Source organism: Solanum stenotomum, unplaced genomic scaffold (genome assembly GCF_019186545.1).
Source record: "Solanum stenotomum isolate F172 unplaced genomic scaffold, ASM1918654v1 scaffold32159, whole genome shotgun sequence".
NCBI classification, from domain to species: Eukaryota; Viridiplantae; Streptophyta; class Magnoliopsida; order Solanales; family Solanaceae; genus Solanum; species Solanum stenotomum.
In genome coordinates, this window is record NW_026031808.1 from 105171 (window position 1) to 120889 (window position 15719).

At 33.8% G+C, this 15719-nt stretch overlaps 2 protein-coding genes and 1 pseudogene across 4 annotated transcripts; all 3 read right to left on the reverse strand.

The window, feature by feature from the left end:
- Window positions 1–6712: 6712 nt before the first annotated feature.
- LOC125852083 (deacetoxyvindoline 4-hydroxylase-like) lies at window positions 6713–8162 on the reverse strand (annotated as a pseudogene). The gene is made up of 2 exons (XR_007444964.1): window positions 7205–8162; window positions 6713–7127 (listed from the first exon to the last, which is right to left on the reverse strand). The product of XR_007444964.1 is annotated as a deacetoxyvindoline 4-hydroxylase-like (transcript).
- A 457-nt stretch (window positions 8163–8619) lies between these two features.
- Window positions 8620–10263, reverse strand: LOC125852080 (deacetoxyvindoline 4-hydroxylase-like). The gene is made up of 3 exons (XM_049531811.1): window positions 9701–10263; window positions 9140–9461; window positions 8620–9064 (listed from the first exon to the last, which is right to left on the reverse strand). The coding sequence occupies exons 1-3, from the start codon at window positions 10207–10209 to the stop codon at window positions 8819–8821; spliced, it is 1077 nt and encodes a 358-aa protein (XP_049387768.1). The 5' UTR covers window positions 10210–10263; the 3' UTR covers window positions 8620–8818.
- A 1245-nt stretch (window positions 10264–11508) lies between these two features.
- Window positions 11509–15589, reverse strand: LOC125852081 (deacetoxyvindoline 4-hydroxylase-like). 2 transcript variants are annotated; one of them, XM_049531813.1, is made up of 3 exons: window positions 15059–15589; window positions 14673–14994; window positions 11509–11802 (listed from the first exon to the last, which is right to left on the reverse strand). In XM_049531813.1, the coding sequence occupies exons 1-3, from the start codon at window positions 15559–15561 to the stop codon at window positions 11557–11559; spliced, it is 1071 nt and encodes a 356-aa protein (XP_049387770.1). In that variant the 5' UTR covers window positions 15562–15589; the 3' UTR covers window positions 11509–11556. The 2 variants fall into 2 exon arrangements, with proteins under 2 accessions (XP_049387770.1, XP_049387769.1); XM_049531812.1 differs by lacking the exon at window positions 11509–11802 and adding an exon at window positions 14286–14598 and having other exon boundaries at window positions 15059–15568.
- Between the last annotated feature and the right edge of the window lie 130 nt (window positions 15590–15719).

Consider the following 15719-nt stretch of genomic DNA (forward strand, 5'->3'; position numbering starts at 1 on the left):
ACCTCCACCATAAATTCAATTAACATATATCTTTATTTGGATGCATGAGATCATTGTCAATTTCGTGATGTACACTTGGGGAAGAAAGTAATAACTACTTGTTATAGAGATCCTTAATAACTATCGACATAAGAATATTAATATAATACATTTAAAACTTGGAGTGTTGTAAAATTTTATTGCATCTAAATAAAGGATATGAACAAATTTAACTGAAAATAAAAGAAGCAGAGAGCCCAAAGAAAATTAAAAGTTGTGGGATAAGATTACGATGTGGATATAACGTTAGAAATAATTAGTAAGTTGATAATAATCTATAAATATATTTGTTCAAAGTTAAAATTTTTATTTTGATTACTTTGAGTTTCTGAAGATAGAGAGATACTAATCAAGCAGTTGGTATACTTCACCCAACAATAATATAAATACCAAATTAGTTTTTGAAAAGTAAATACAAAGTGAGAAAGTGTTACCAGGCCAATTATGTGGAAGTAATAAGCAAGAAACCTGTAAAAGTATTAATAATTACACATAAAAAGACAATGAGTTAACCAATGATAAATGTAATTTATAATCGAGCAAAATCTATACAATTGATAGGGATTATATTTTGACAAATATATGTATGAAAGTATCATAACAACAAACATTTTCCAAGTCGAAAGCCTCAATTAGAGAATTGCTCAAACAAAAGGCTAAAGGTGGAAAGAAATCAAAAACAAAAAATGTCGATAAATTAAGTGACATCCAATGAAATTCAAGAGGAAACGAAAGTAACAAAACAAAAACAATGACATATTAACAGTGAAATAATAGCAGTGATCATATACATACCTGGAAAAAATGTATATGAGAAGAAGACAAATAGAACAATCAAAAGAAAACAACTTATTGTGGACCTTTATAGAGAGCAATTAAGAATATAATAAATTGTGAGGATAAATTAATGGTTGGGAAAAGGAAAAGTTAGTACAATGTACATTACCTTTAAAGATGCAGTTATATGAATTGAACAGACAACTTTTAGCTATAGAGGTATTACGTTTAACATGAATAGTAAAAAATATTATTATTTGGAAATTAGAAAGGGCAGAACTTTTACATCAAAAAGGAAAAAAAAAACAAAAACTGAGGAAAAAGATTAATAAGGATGCTTGTTTAAGATTGTAGTAAATAAATTATGTGGGCACATTGAGGGAAAACTGAATATGCAGCATTAAATGAGACTGTTGAACTTCTAAAAAATTAAACACACAAAAAAACACTACTAAACTTTCATTCACTCACCATTTATGTGATTTTAATATCATTATTTAATTAAATATTTCAATCTTTAGGTAATTAAAATATTATTATTTAATTAGATATTTTAGTAATTAATATTAACTTATTTAGATATTTTATAATATTTTAAATTAGGATAAGGGTAAAATGGTATTTCAACTTTTAAGTTTGTGACTTCCCACTTTTAGTATAATATGATATATATATATATATATATATATAATACTCTCTCCATTTTATTTTATATGTCATTTTTTTTTATAAATATATTGATTATTCCCTCTTCTTATTGGAACACATGTTGACTTGTGGTGAATACTTATTCCCTCTTCTTATATAGTAATATATATAAATTAGGATAAGGGTAAAATGATATTTCAACTTTTAATTTGTGACTTCCCACTTTTAGTATAATATATAATATAATAAATATATATATGAAATATGATAAGTCAATAACCATGAAGTGAGATAGAAAAATATCCCCTCCGTCCCTTTTTTACTTGACAAATTTTGACTTGACACACCTATTAAGAATAATAACAATGATTGATATAGTGAATTTATCAGTTTACCTCTATTAATTGATTCATTGACTCAATATTAATAAATTAAGAGGTATAATAAGAAGAATAAAGTTGACCTTCCTTGATTTGTCAAAAATGACAAGTAAAAAGGAAAATCAAATTAGGAAATATTTGACAAGTAAATAGGGACGGAGTGAGTATGTTTAAAACCGTGTATGAGAGGAGAGTAAGAAACTCATGTATAACTGTTGGAATAATGAAAGAAGAATCGGACCAACCTTTTAGTTTGCTTATTATCATTATCCCCTATAAGTTTTACAAATCTCTAAAATCCCTCATTTTCGTGCATCAGATTAGTGTATCTCGCGCATCAGATTAATGTATTAACGCTTATATTTGTTTTACTTAAAAATATAAATAAAAGGAAAAATGACTAAGTTTTGAAAAATCGATTAAACTTATGATTTAAGATAAATCGAATTTCCAAAAGGACAGAGTCACCACTTAATTTTTAGTAAAAATCAAGAAAAAAAAACTTACAATTTTCAAAAGATTTAAACAGATAAAATCAATTGAAAATAGAAAGGGTTCGAAGTTCAATGTACATTCCGAGAAGGTGTTAGGCCCTCGGAATGCCCGCTAACTTGCGGTTGACCGGCGATTTGAATAAAAGTGATTTTGACCAATTTTGAAATTTTAACTAAATAAAAGGACTTATCACGACTTTGACTAATTTTGAAACTTTAACTAGGTAAACAAAAACTCATTTATTTTAACTTATTTATTACTATAACTATTATTTTTTATCATTATTATCATTCATTTTTTTTAATTTATTTACTATCGTCATTTTAATTATCTTAAGAGGGGATGAACTAAAGGAGAATTTTTCTAAAGGGGAATAAATTAAGTGTTGACAAGACTAATATTAAAACAAGGACTAAGTAATAAAATATATATACCTTAATTTTTTTTAAAAAAAATGAAATGACCATTCTTGGGAATTTAATTAAATCGAACCATAAGATAATCAAAGTTAGTCAAATAATACAATATAAAATAATAAGAGAGGGAAAGAAAATAATTAGACTTGGGCTTTGGCCCAAATCCAATTAAATCGGTCTTTTGGCCCACCTGTCCTAAGTATAAAATTTTAGCCCCAATATGATTTTGGGCCTATTCAACCAAGATTCTGTTGTTGGGCCCGCTGAAAATTTGCCTTAGGCTTTTGGGCCTTTTCTCTAAAGAAAGTGGTATACATTGGATGTATACAGCTTGTATACGACTTATATCCAACCCATTTTTGGGCCTTTTGAACCTGTGTTTTTTATTTCCAAACTCTCTTTGGACCTCAACCTGTGGCTGCAGTGTTTTTGCCATATACGTCAGTGTATATCGCTGTATATCGGTGTATACAGGTTGTTTTCCAGCCTGTTTTCAACCTTTCGGAATCTGAATTTAATTTTCCAGCCCATATTTATCACTTTCCGGCCCTGTTCGTTGGCTGTTTTGGACTCGATAGAAAATATGGAATTGGATCTGCAAGGCCCAATCCACGAAATGCAAAGGGAGGAGCCTTTGAAGGCTCGAAAATAGGCGATTCGCACAACAAACAAGAGAAGATAAAATTAGTACTTGAGATGAGGAAAACGATTAAAACATGACTCAATCGAAATTAGAAGTTATTCATGCACTTCAAAACAAAAATGCAATGGAAACCCAACTATTAGACCAAAAATAACAAACCACTTTATGAAAGACATAATGAACTAACTTAACAGGTGACAAGAATTAACAAACAAGAAGCTTAGAAAATCAACAACAACACATACATATACTCGTGAACATTAGAATTGAACCGGTTAGAAAAGGGAATTTTGAAATATTATGCTAAACTAAAAAAAAACACATGCCCAAAAAAATAAGGAGAAATGCAATATTTTGCAATTTCTAGATCCTAACTAGCAGGCAACACCAAAATAAATTCAACCTTCATACAGTTCGCAGTTAAATATTTTGACACGAGGGAATTAGCTTCTAAATACTAAACAGAACACCAAGTCATAAATGAGACACCCTGCTTTAAGGAAATTTTCAACAGTTTTAGTGAATAAAGACACAATAAAGGCAGTGACATTAAGTGCACGGCTAAGATAATTAGTGAGCCAAAATTGGAATAAATATTTTTAGATTTCAGCAAAAGATAGGAGGGTCATTTTTTATTTAGAAGATAAAAATAACCTTAACTAAACTGGCGCATTACGATAGCATGAGATAGGAACATAATATCATGAATAGAAACCAAAGTGATGTAGATACTACTCAAGTATTCAAAAAAACAGGGATGAACCATACAAGATCAGGCTAAACTTGCTAGAAATCTACAACCATGTATGGAGACAACAAAAAGACGAACAAGGGCACAATGAAGTAGTAAAGAAGACAGAACAACATGATCAACACATTTCAAGTATGAACCACATGGACACCCAAACTATTTCGACAAGAGAGACAAGGCATCAACCGACTATTAGAGAAACAAAAATGTATCAGTGCACCAAATATCAACATATGAAAGGCATAAAAGAAAATCGAGGCGAGAAGAGCACATGATTCAAAATAACACGAGACTAGAACGTAAGACACCAATAACCCGACTTGAGCTTTTAATTAAAACGAGACCTGAATGACACAATAGTCGGCCAAAAATTTTAACTATAAAGACAATGAATATTCATATTCAAACCAAATCAGAACGAAGCCAAGGACATCCCAACAAAGATAGACTCATCTCATAATATTCGAAATCGTAATGAAAAGTAAACAAAGGAGTAGATATTACCTTTTTTCGGGCAGCAAACGGGACCAACGAGCTAAACACGAAGAAGCTTCCACCACTTTGAATCAAATGCCGATGAGCTTTGGTGAGCAAAATACTGGAAAGAAACCCGAAATCTAGACTCCAAATTATATGGTTTAAGAAGACCGACTACTGCTTAATTTCGACTCTCTATTTTGTGTGTCTATTTCATATGTATTTTTATATATTTTCCTTTAAGCTATTTCTCTGTATCAATGGAAGCCAAAAAAAAATTCCCCCTTACAAATGAATAGAAGAGATGATTATATAGGAGAAATTAGGGTAGATTTTGGGGGAAAAAGGACCAGGATTCGGATTCAAGGCCCAATTCGATTTTGAATTCCAAAAAATCTTTCACCATTTTAGGTGAGGCACCTTTTCTGAAGTTTTCGCCCCATTCCGAAAGAGGAAGGGGCGAATCGATGCCTCGGATTGATCGATCATCCTTGGCGAGCGACGTGGCTCCATCTCAAGGGTGCAGGGACGATTTCGTGTTGCTACAGCAGCTGCTGCGACTGTACTGGAGAGAGACGTTGGAGAAAAGGCCAAAGAAAACAGAGTACTGCCCTCTGTTGTCGTCTTTCTGTGAGTTGGACCGTGTATCGCCGTGAAAATTGGAGATGGGAGGGGCGTCGTTTGTTGCTGTCGCTTCTGCGTTTTTGGCGTTGTTAACATTCTGTTCTGTCGCTTGCTGGAATGACGTTGGGGTTGTTGTTAGCGTTCTGGGTTCTTTCTTTGTTGATGAGAAAAAGAGTTGGGCCGGTTCGGGGTCGTTTTGGTGGGCTGCTGGAGGGAAAACGATAGGGAATGGGTTGGAGAAATAAAGGGAGTTGGGTTTGAGTGTGGGCTGCTGAAATTATTCAAACCGGCCCAAAATTGGTCTAAGAGAAAATTAAAGGTAAGATTATCAAGTGAATAAATTTGCAATTTGAGAAAAGACCGTATGAGTTACAATCATGGCCAAATCAAAGTCTCGACCATAGCCGAATTGAACTAATGTGAGTTCGACTAAAGATCAAAATAAGATGAATTAATATGATTAATTTATGAGCTTCTCATCTTAACAAAACAAAATAATTAATTCAACTATAAACCAATTGATTTTTAAAATTAACCACAATCTAAACTAAACTAATTTTGATATAATATTTAAAATAACATCTTTTTGAGATGATTTTCAAATATTCATGAAACATACCGATTATATCTATAAACCATACGAAATATATCCACTTATTTATAAATTATGAGAATCGACTAAGATCACTTAAAATGACTTTGAAAAGTATTTGAATTCTATAAAATTAAGTATTCTAAATTGTTTGGGAATTAAGAAGCTCGTGAATTAATTCTTATCGGGGAGGGTCAAAATTGGGTGTCAACAATATTATTGTATCTTGCACATCAGATTAGTGTATCATGTAGTGTATCTCGTGCATCAGATTAATGTATCAACGCTTATATTATTGTATCTCGCGCATCAAATTAGTATATCATGTATAAAATGTACATTAGATTAGTATATCATGTATAAAATGTAATGTATCTTACTTAACGATTAATGTATCTCGCGCATCAGATTAATGTATCAGCTCTTATATTATTGTATCTGTTTGAGGGATTTCTATAATTTGCCTTAACAATAACAACAATGATTGATATAGTGAGTTTATCATTTTATCCCTATTAATTGATTCATTAACTCAATATTAATAAATTGAGAGGTATAATAGGAAGAAAAAAATTGACCTTCCTTGATTTGTCAAAAATGACAAGTAAAAAGGAAAATCAAATAAGGAAATATTTGACAAGTAAATAGGGACGGAGTGAATATGTTTAAAACTGTGTATGAGAGGAGAGTGAAAAACTCATGTATAACTGTTGGGATAATGAAAGATGAGCAGGACCAACAAGAGTTGTGGTGAAGTGGTAAGTATTCTTTCATCTTTAACCAAGAGGTCTCGGGTTCGAGTCCCCCCTGAGTACAGAATAGCATGCTTTACCCAATTTTACTAGTACAACTAGGAGGAACCCCAATACATTGTGATAAAGTTTCACATAAAAGTTCAAAGCACTATTACTTTCAATAGTTCCTTCAACATGAAAATGAACATTATTTTACAGCAAATCACAAACTATGACATAGTTCTGTATGAATGATGATAGGCTTTTGTGATGGTTTATGGTCATTTTCGCGTAGCGATTCTTCAGAGTCTGACAAGATCAAGACTAGTCTTATCAAGTGGCTTGGACAAAAAATTTGAGACATAATCAACTACTAGAACTTGTTTATATAGTGGGGGGTTTTCTTCTGATATGAGCTCTTTGATTGGACCAAACATCTTTGGAGGTGTAGAAACTCCACTGAAGAAGAATATCACTGAAATCCTTGGTTCTGCTACCTTATTTGCTACAACTCTATGAGTTGCACTTACAAACTTGTCATTTGATAGGATCTGTTACAAAATCAGTTTGAGATGAGTAACAGTTTGTGAAAAAAATGAGAACAAAAAAGTTGTGTTTTGTTGCAAACCTGAAGGAGATCACCAATAATAACAACCAAACCATGTTCAATCGGTTCAACATCCGCCCATTGGTTATCACACATGACTTGGAGCCCACCAATCTGATTTTGAAGGATAAACGTAAGGAAAACAGGATCTGTATGCTTACCAGTACCAAGAGTTAGCTCTGGCTGTGGGCATGTCGGGTAGTAATGGCATGCCATCCCTTGTTCTTTGGCACATTCTGTAGCTTTCAACTGGTCAGGTTTTAGCCCAAGACCTTCTGATAGTATGCCAAAAAGAATTTCCCCTAGAAATGAAGATACATAGTTTACCTGCAAACTTCTGGTAATTCTTCAGGTTCAATGTGACCAGAAACTAGCCCAGCAACATACAATGTATCCTTCCAGTGTGCAGTCTTTCCTTTTGTTTTGTACATATGAACATTGCCATCATATCTAACTCGTCTGGTTGTTGGATCAGACGAATAGTACTCTTTCTTCACTTCGACATCTTGTTCATGAAATTTACGAGTCCCATCAATCATTCCTTCCAAAACACTTGAAGGAACCCCATGATTTATCACTTGGAAAAGGCCCAATTTCTCAGATACTTCCCTTATTTCATCAACAATGATCTTACGCCGATCTTCAACTTCTATGCCACTTAGATCCACCACCGGAACCTGTAGAGTTGACTTGCACATATTCAACTCCTCAGCAAGTTCATCAGATGGCCTAATGAAAATTCTTGGAATCTCGACTATTCCAGAATCAACTAGTCCCTTAACACCAGCTTTTGTATCATCAATAGCCTTTTTCTCATCTGATGGATCATAATCCATTGCTAAATTCAGCTGGAGAAAGTTTTACAAGATTTGGTACAAAGAGAGTACTACTTAGATGGTTGCATTTTCAAAACATAATTTTCATAAACATATTAAACATCCCATTATAATTTTATAATATATTCCTTTAGCATAAAACAAAGATTTGTTAAGAGCAGTTCATAAAAAACAAATAATAGTTGAGTGGTTGTAATAATTGATATTAATCAATTGATCAAGTTATTATCAACGTTGCAAGTTGTATTATTCAACCCCTAATTATATTCATTTTATTATCAAGTTCCTTATTATAATCAAGAAGACAAAAAAACCAGAAGCACATATGCGTACAAAACACTCTCCCTTCACCTTCTCATAATACTGGTACAACACATGATGTTTATGTGCAAACCTTCTTCCTCAAGCAAGGAAAAAATCACGACCTACCACGTAGTATTTCACCAACAAATTCACTAAACACCATCAAGGTTTTAGATTACAAACACCAGAGAAAAAAAAGGCTGCAAGTTCTAGGCACTTTCAATTGTATCCTGAAAATAGATTGTTGGCTTATTAAAACAGCAGTGAATACTCATCACTTGGAAAATCCAATGGATCTCATATGAAAATGATCCGATTTTTCTAAAAGCGGATGAATGATGATAGTCCATACATTATTATTATTAGAGGAACAAAATGAAGGATACATAAGAGAGTATGCTCTTGAGATTTATCCCTTTTTATTTGAAAATATACAACAGAATAGGAAAGATGACATTATTGTCCAGCGAATCACAAATTCTGACTCCGTCTCTCTTCACAGTCTGAAAAGATCAAGACCAGTCTTATCAAAAGGTTTGGAGAAATACTTAGTGACATAATCAACTACTTGAAATTCTTTATATAGTGGGGGATTTTCTTCCGATATGAGCTCTTTGATTGGACCATACGTCTTAGGAGGTGTAGAAACTCCGCTGAAGAAGCATGCCACTGAAATCCTTGGTCCCACATTTCTTGCTACAACTCTATGAATTGCACTCACAAACTTGTCATTTGATAGGATCTGTTACAAAATCAGTTTGAGATGAGTAACAGTTTATGAAAAAATGAGAACAAAAAGTTGTGTTTTGTTGCAAACCTGAAGAAGGTCACCAATATTAACAACCAGACCATGTTCAATCGGTGTAACATCGGCCCATTGGTTATCACACATGACTTGGAGCCCACCATTCTGATCTTGAAGCAGAATGGTAACGAAAACAGGATCAGTATGCTTCTCGGTACCAAGAGTTAGCTCTGGCTGTGGGCATGCAGGGTAGTAATGGCATACCATTAACTGTCTTTTGTCACATTCAGTGGCTTTTAAGTGGTTTGGCTTTAGCCCGAGAGCTTCTGATAGTAAGCCAAGAAGAATATCTTCTAGTTTTACAACATGATTTATGTACTCAACGGATGTTTTCCTGAACATTAGGAAAAAATCAGAGATTACTACATGAGGACAAGGTTGATATGCACAGTCAAATATTTATATACAAGGTTTGGGCAAAAGGTACTAAGTTCCCGTGACCCCTTACGTTATACTCTAGATCTGCTACTGGCATCATGTATCCATATATCAACTAGAAATGAAGATAGAACACTGTACTAAGGCAGTGACCTCTATAGAATTGAAATTCAAATGCAGAAAATACAGAGTTACCTGCAAACTTGTGGTATTTCTTCAGGTTCAATGTGACCAGAAACTAGCTCAGAGATGTATAATGTATCCTTCCAGTTTGAAGTCAATCCTTTTGTTTTGTACTGAAGAAGATTGCTCTCATATCTAACTTGTCTGGCTGTTGGATCAGACGAATAGTACTCTTTCTTCACTTCAACATCTTGTTCATGAAATTTACGAGTCCCATCGATCATTCCTTCCAAAACACTTGAAGGAATTCCATGATTTATCAGTTGGAAAAGGCCCCATTTCTCACATGCTTCCCTTATTCCATCAACAATCTTCTTACGCCCATCTTCAACGTGTATGCCACTTAGATCCACGACCGGAACCTGTTGAGTTGACTTGCACATATTCAACTCCTCAGCAAGTTCATGAGGTGGCCTAATGAAAATTCTTGGAATCTCAACTACTCCAGAATCAACTAGTCCCTTAACACCAGCTTTTGCATCATCAATAGCCTTTTTCTCATCCGATGGATCATAATCCATTGCTAATTTCAGCCTTAGAACAAAAAGACTACTAATTAGATGGTTGAATTTTCAAAATATTTTGAACATCCCATAAAATAAACATTTGTTAACAGCAGTTTATTAAATAAAACCCCTAACAAATAATTGAGTAGTTGTAGTAAAAAATATTAATCAATTCAACTTTTAATCATCATATCATCGTCATACTATATTATAATTGTGAAATTTCCAAGTTAAAAGTTGGATTACCAAAATACCTTTCCACATTTTTTGTAAAGAGTTGTAATGTCTTCCCATAGTTATTTTTAATAAAATAAAAAATGTAAAATAGGAAGAATAAAGAGAATGTTGATGGCAACTTTTAATATTTAAAAATTTTGGTTTTCTTGAGAAGGTGTTACAGACAAGAGTCCTTTCATTTCTTTATTTATTTTTTAAATGCCTACCGACTCTCTAAACTACCTAACCTTTCCTCTTCTCCAATTTGTTACTCAATTAAAGGGTAAGATAATAAATTGAATGAAAGATGAAAGATGAAAGAAGAAAGAATTATTTATGAATATATCATATCCTTATTCTATATCCCATCTGTTTTTATAAGTTCAACTGGTTGCCAAAAATATATCATAGGATACTTTTAGCAAAACAGATAAACAAAGTGTTTATTTACACCTTTTGCAATAGTTCGGGGTATTTTTGGTCCTTTTTTCCGTAGATAATGGGAATGAAGAGAAGAGGGGAACACAAACACTCATAGGGAACAAGAACCTACAGGGTCCGGTGTTGAGCTGCTTATATTGCTTATCCTTCCCTTATTAGTAGTCGTAGTATTTCTCCTATAATTTCTTGTCCTCAGTAGTTCATATTTCTTTCATAACTTTTACATATCGTCAAAATTCTGTTACTATCTACTATCATTTGTACTCTGATTATCGTACTATTTCCTTCTTTTTTTCAGTGTATGCTTTTCCTTAAGGGGTCTATCGGAAAGAACGTAAGGTCTCTATAGACTCTACTCCTCCCACACTCCACTAGTGGAATTACTAGGTATGTTTTTGTAAATCATAAATGCCCACATGACTTTTGAAAAGATGCAGAAGCAAGAACGTTGAACAACAACATCATTGTCACCATACTATGATGATATTAGTGAAAAGATACTAACTTAAAAGTTGAATAACAAACATTGAAAGATACAATGGATATCATACAAAAGTAATCCGATATTGCTAAACGAGGATGAACGATTATAGTCAATACATTATTATTCCTTTATTTAAAAAAAAAAAAGACATTTATTGTACAGCAAATCACAAACTCTGACATTGTTCTTATATCTGATAGTTTATGGTGATCTAACTCTCTTCACAGTCTGAAAAGATCAAGACCAGTCTTATTGAGAGGCTTCGAGAAAAACTTGGTAACATAATCAACTACTTGAAAATCTTTATATAGTGGGGGGTTTTCTTTAGATATGAGCTCTTTGATTGGACCATACATCTTTGAAGGTGCTAAAAGACCATTGAAGAAGCATGCCACTGAAATCCTTGGTCCTATCTTGTTCGCTACAACTCTATGATTTGCACTTACAAACTTATCATTTGATAGGATCTGTTACAAAATCAGATTCAGATGAGTAAAAATTTGTGAAAAAATGATAACAAAAAGTTATGTTTTGTTGCAAACCTGAAGGAGGTCACCAAAATTAACAACCAAACCATGTTCAATCGGTGTAACATCGGCCCATTGGTTATCACGCATGACTTGGAGCCCACCATTATGATCTTGTAGCAGAATGGTAAGGAAAACAGGATCTGTATGCTTCTCGGTACCAAGAGTTAGCTCTGGCTGTGGGCATGCCGGGTAGTAATGGCATACCATTGACTCTGTTTTGTCACATTCAGTGGCTTTTAAGTCATTTGTCTTTAGCCCGAGAGCTTCTGATAGTAAGCCAAGAAGAATATCTTCTAGTTTTACGACATGATTTATGTACTCAAGGGATGTTTTCCTGGACATAAGGAAAAAATCAGAGATTACTACATGAGGACAAGGTTGATATTCATTAATAATTGGATTCACAATCAAATATTTATAGACAAGGTTTGGCAACAGGTACTAAGTTCCTGTGACCCCTTAAGTTATACTCTAGATCTACTACTGGCAACATGTATCCACATATCAATTAGAAATGAAGATAGAACACTCAGGCTCTACTCAATAAATCCTTAGATTTAATGCAAGAACTTCAACATCGTGTACGCATCAAACAGGACAGATATAGAATTGAAATTCAAATGCAGAAAACGCAGAGTTACCTGCATACTTCTGGTATTTCTTCAGGTTCAAGGTGACCAGAATCTAGCTCAAAGATGTATAATGTATCCTTCCAGTTTGCAATCTTTCCTTTTGTTTTGTTCACATGAAGATTGCTATCATATCTAACTTTTCTGGCTGTCGGATCAGACGAATAGTACTCTTTCTTCACTTCAACATCTTGTTCATGAAATTTACAAGTCCCATCGATCATTCCTTCCAAAACACTTGAAGGAATCCCATGATTTATCAGTTGGAAAAGGCCCCATTTCTCAGATGCTTCCCTTATTTCATCAACAATCTTCTTACGCCCATCTTCAACGTGTATGCCACTTAGATCCACGACCGGAACCTGTTGAGTTGACTTGCACATATTCAACTCCTCAGCAAGTTCGTGAGGTGGCCTAATGAAAATTCTTGGAATCTCAACTATTCCAGAATCAACAAGTCCCTTAACACCAGCTTTTGCATCATCAATTGCCTTTTTCTCATCCGATGCATCATAATCCATTCAGCCTGAGAACAAAGAGAGTACTAATTAGATGGTTGAATTTTCAAGGTAGGCACAAGTTTATTCAGACAAGGAAAGAAAAGAGAGACTTTTGATTTTTACTCAGCTACAACATGAAATGAAAGCTTGTGTACGTTCATTAACGACCTTCATGATTTTAATATAATATAGATATAGATAATACATCATCATTCTATATTATAAGTGCGAAACCTCTAAGTTAAAAGCTAGATTACCAAAATATTGAAAGAAATATACTAGAAAGGATCGTGAGAAATTTTCTGGATTTTGTATTTCTTCAACTTGGGGACTACAAAGCTGCTGTACAACAAAATATATAGGAACTTCCTAGGGATTGAATGGTAATAAAATAAACTAATGTACCTACCTAGTACATAGCATAAAATAACACATGTACTATTTCCAGAGTACTCTACTCTAAAATATCTGTACATGTATATGCATTTACAAGGAAATTGTTCTACTAGAACAAAGTGTATTTTTGCAACAGTTCGGGTATTTTTGATCTTTTTCCGTAGATAAAGGGAATGAAGAGAAGAGGGGAATACGAACACGGAACACTCATAGGGAACAAGACACACCACTGCATCACATATTAGATTTTCTGCAAAGCTAAGAACACAAGAAACAATATATTTAGTTTTTCTAAAATTCAACAGTTGTTATCTGATCTTTTGGGAACATCTAACAGTGTCGACAACAATAGGACTGACATAGAAATGCACTTTAGTAGGTAGTAGAGCATTGTCTTGCTTATTCTTCCTTGTTAGTAGTCGTAGTATTTCTCCTATAGTTTCTCGTCCTCACTAGTTGTAGTATTTCTCTCATAGCTTTTGCATATCTTCAAATTTCTGTTACTATGTACTGTCATTTGTATTCTGATTGTCGTACTATTTCCTTTTCTTTTTTCAGTGCTTTTTCTTAAGGGGTATATCGGAAAGAACATAAGCTCTATGTAGACTCTACTCCTCCCACACTCCACTAGTTGAATTACTAGGTATGTTTTTGTAAATCATGAATGCCCACATGACTTTTGAAAAGATGCAAAAGAAAGAACGTTGAACAACAACATCATTGTCATCATACTATGATGATACTAGTGAAAAGATCCTAACTTATAAGTTGAATAACAAAAATGGAAAGATACAATGGATATCTTACAAAAGTGATCCGATATTGCTAAAAGAGGATGAACGATGATAGTCCATACATTATTATCCCTTTATTTGAAAAAAAAAAACGACATTTATTGTACAACAAATCACAAACTCTGACATTGTTCTTATATCTGATGGTTTATGGTGCTCTATTTCTCTTCACAGTCTGAAAAGATCAAGACCAGTCTTATCGAGAGGCTTCGAGAAAAACTTGGTAACATAATCAACTACTTGAAAATCTTTATATAGTGGGGGGTTCTCTTCAGATATGAGTTCTTTGATTGGACCATACATCTTTGAAGGTGCTAAAAGACCATTGAAGAAGCATGCCACTGAAATCCTTGGTCCTATCTTGTTCGCTACAACTCTATGATTTGCACTTACAAACTTATCATTTGATAGGATCTGTTGCAAAATCAGATTCAGATGAGTAACAATTTGTGAAAAATGATAACAAAAAGTTATGTTTTGTTGCAAACCTGAAGAAGGTCACCAATATTAACAATCAAACCATGTTGAATCGGTGTAACATCGGCTAACTGGTTGTCACGCATTACTTGGAGCCCGCCACTCTGATCTTGAAGGACAATGGTAAGAAAACTAGGATCAGTATGCTTAGCAGTACCAAGAGTTAGCTCTGGTTGTGGGCATGCCGGGTAGTAATGGCATGCCAACACTTGTCCTTTATCACATTCCGCGGCTTTCAAGTGGTCAGGTTTTAGCCCAAGTGCTTCTGATAGTAAGCGAAGAAGAATGTCGGCTAGTTTCGTGACATGATTTATGTACTCAAGGGATGTTTTCCTGAAAAATACTATCAACATCAAACAGGAGAAATAGAATTGAAATTCAAGTGCAGAGTAGTTACCTGCAAACTCGTGGTATTTCTTCGGGTTTAGAAACTACAGCAGAGATGAAGAGTGTATCTTTCCAGCTAACACTTGTTCCTTTTGTTTTGTACACATGAAGATTGCTGTCATATCTAACTTCTCTCGTTGGATCAGACGAATAGTACTCTTTCTTCACTTCAACATCTTGTTCATGGAATTTACGAGTCCCATCTATCATTCCTTCCAAAACACTTGAAGAAATCCCATGATTTATCAGTTGGAAAAATCCCCATTTCTCAGATGCTTCCCTTATTTCATCAACAATCTTCTTACGCCGATCTTCCAATTCTACACCACTTAGATCAACCACCGGAACCTGTAGAGTTGATGACTTGCACATATTCAACTCCTCATCAAGTTCATGAGGTGGCCTAATGAAAATTCTTGGAATCTCGATTATTCCAGCATCAATGAGTCCCTTAACACCAGCCTTTGTATCATCAATAGCCTGTATCTCAGCCCATCCTTCTTCATAATCCATTGCTAATTCACTTTTGGATAGTCTTTCTTCTTATTTTCAACAAAGCTAACTCTACATATATATCTTTTAATTAGGTTGACGTCAATGTAATACATAATATTTCTATTATTAGACACCAACAGTACAGCAAAAGAGATATTTAGTGGCAATATATTTTA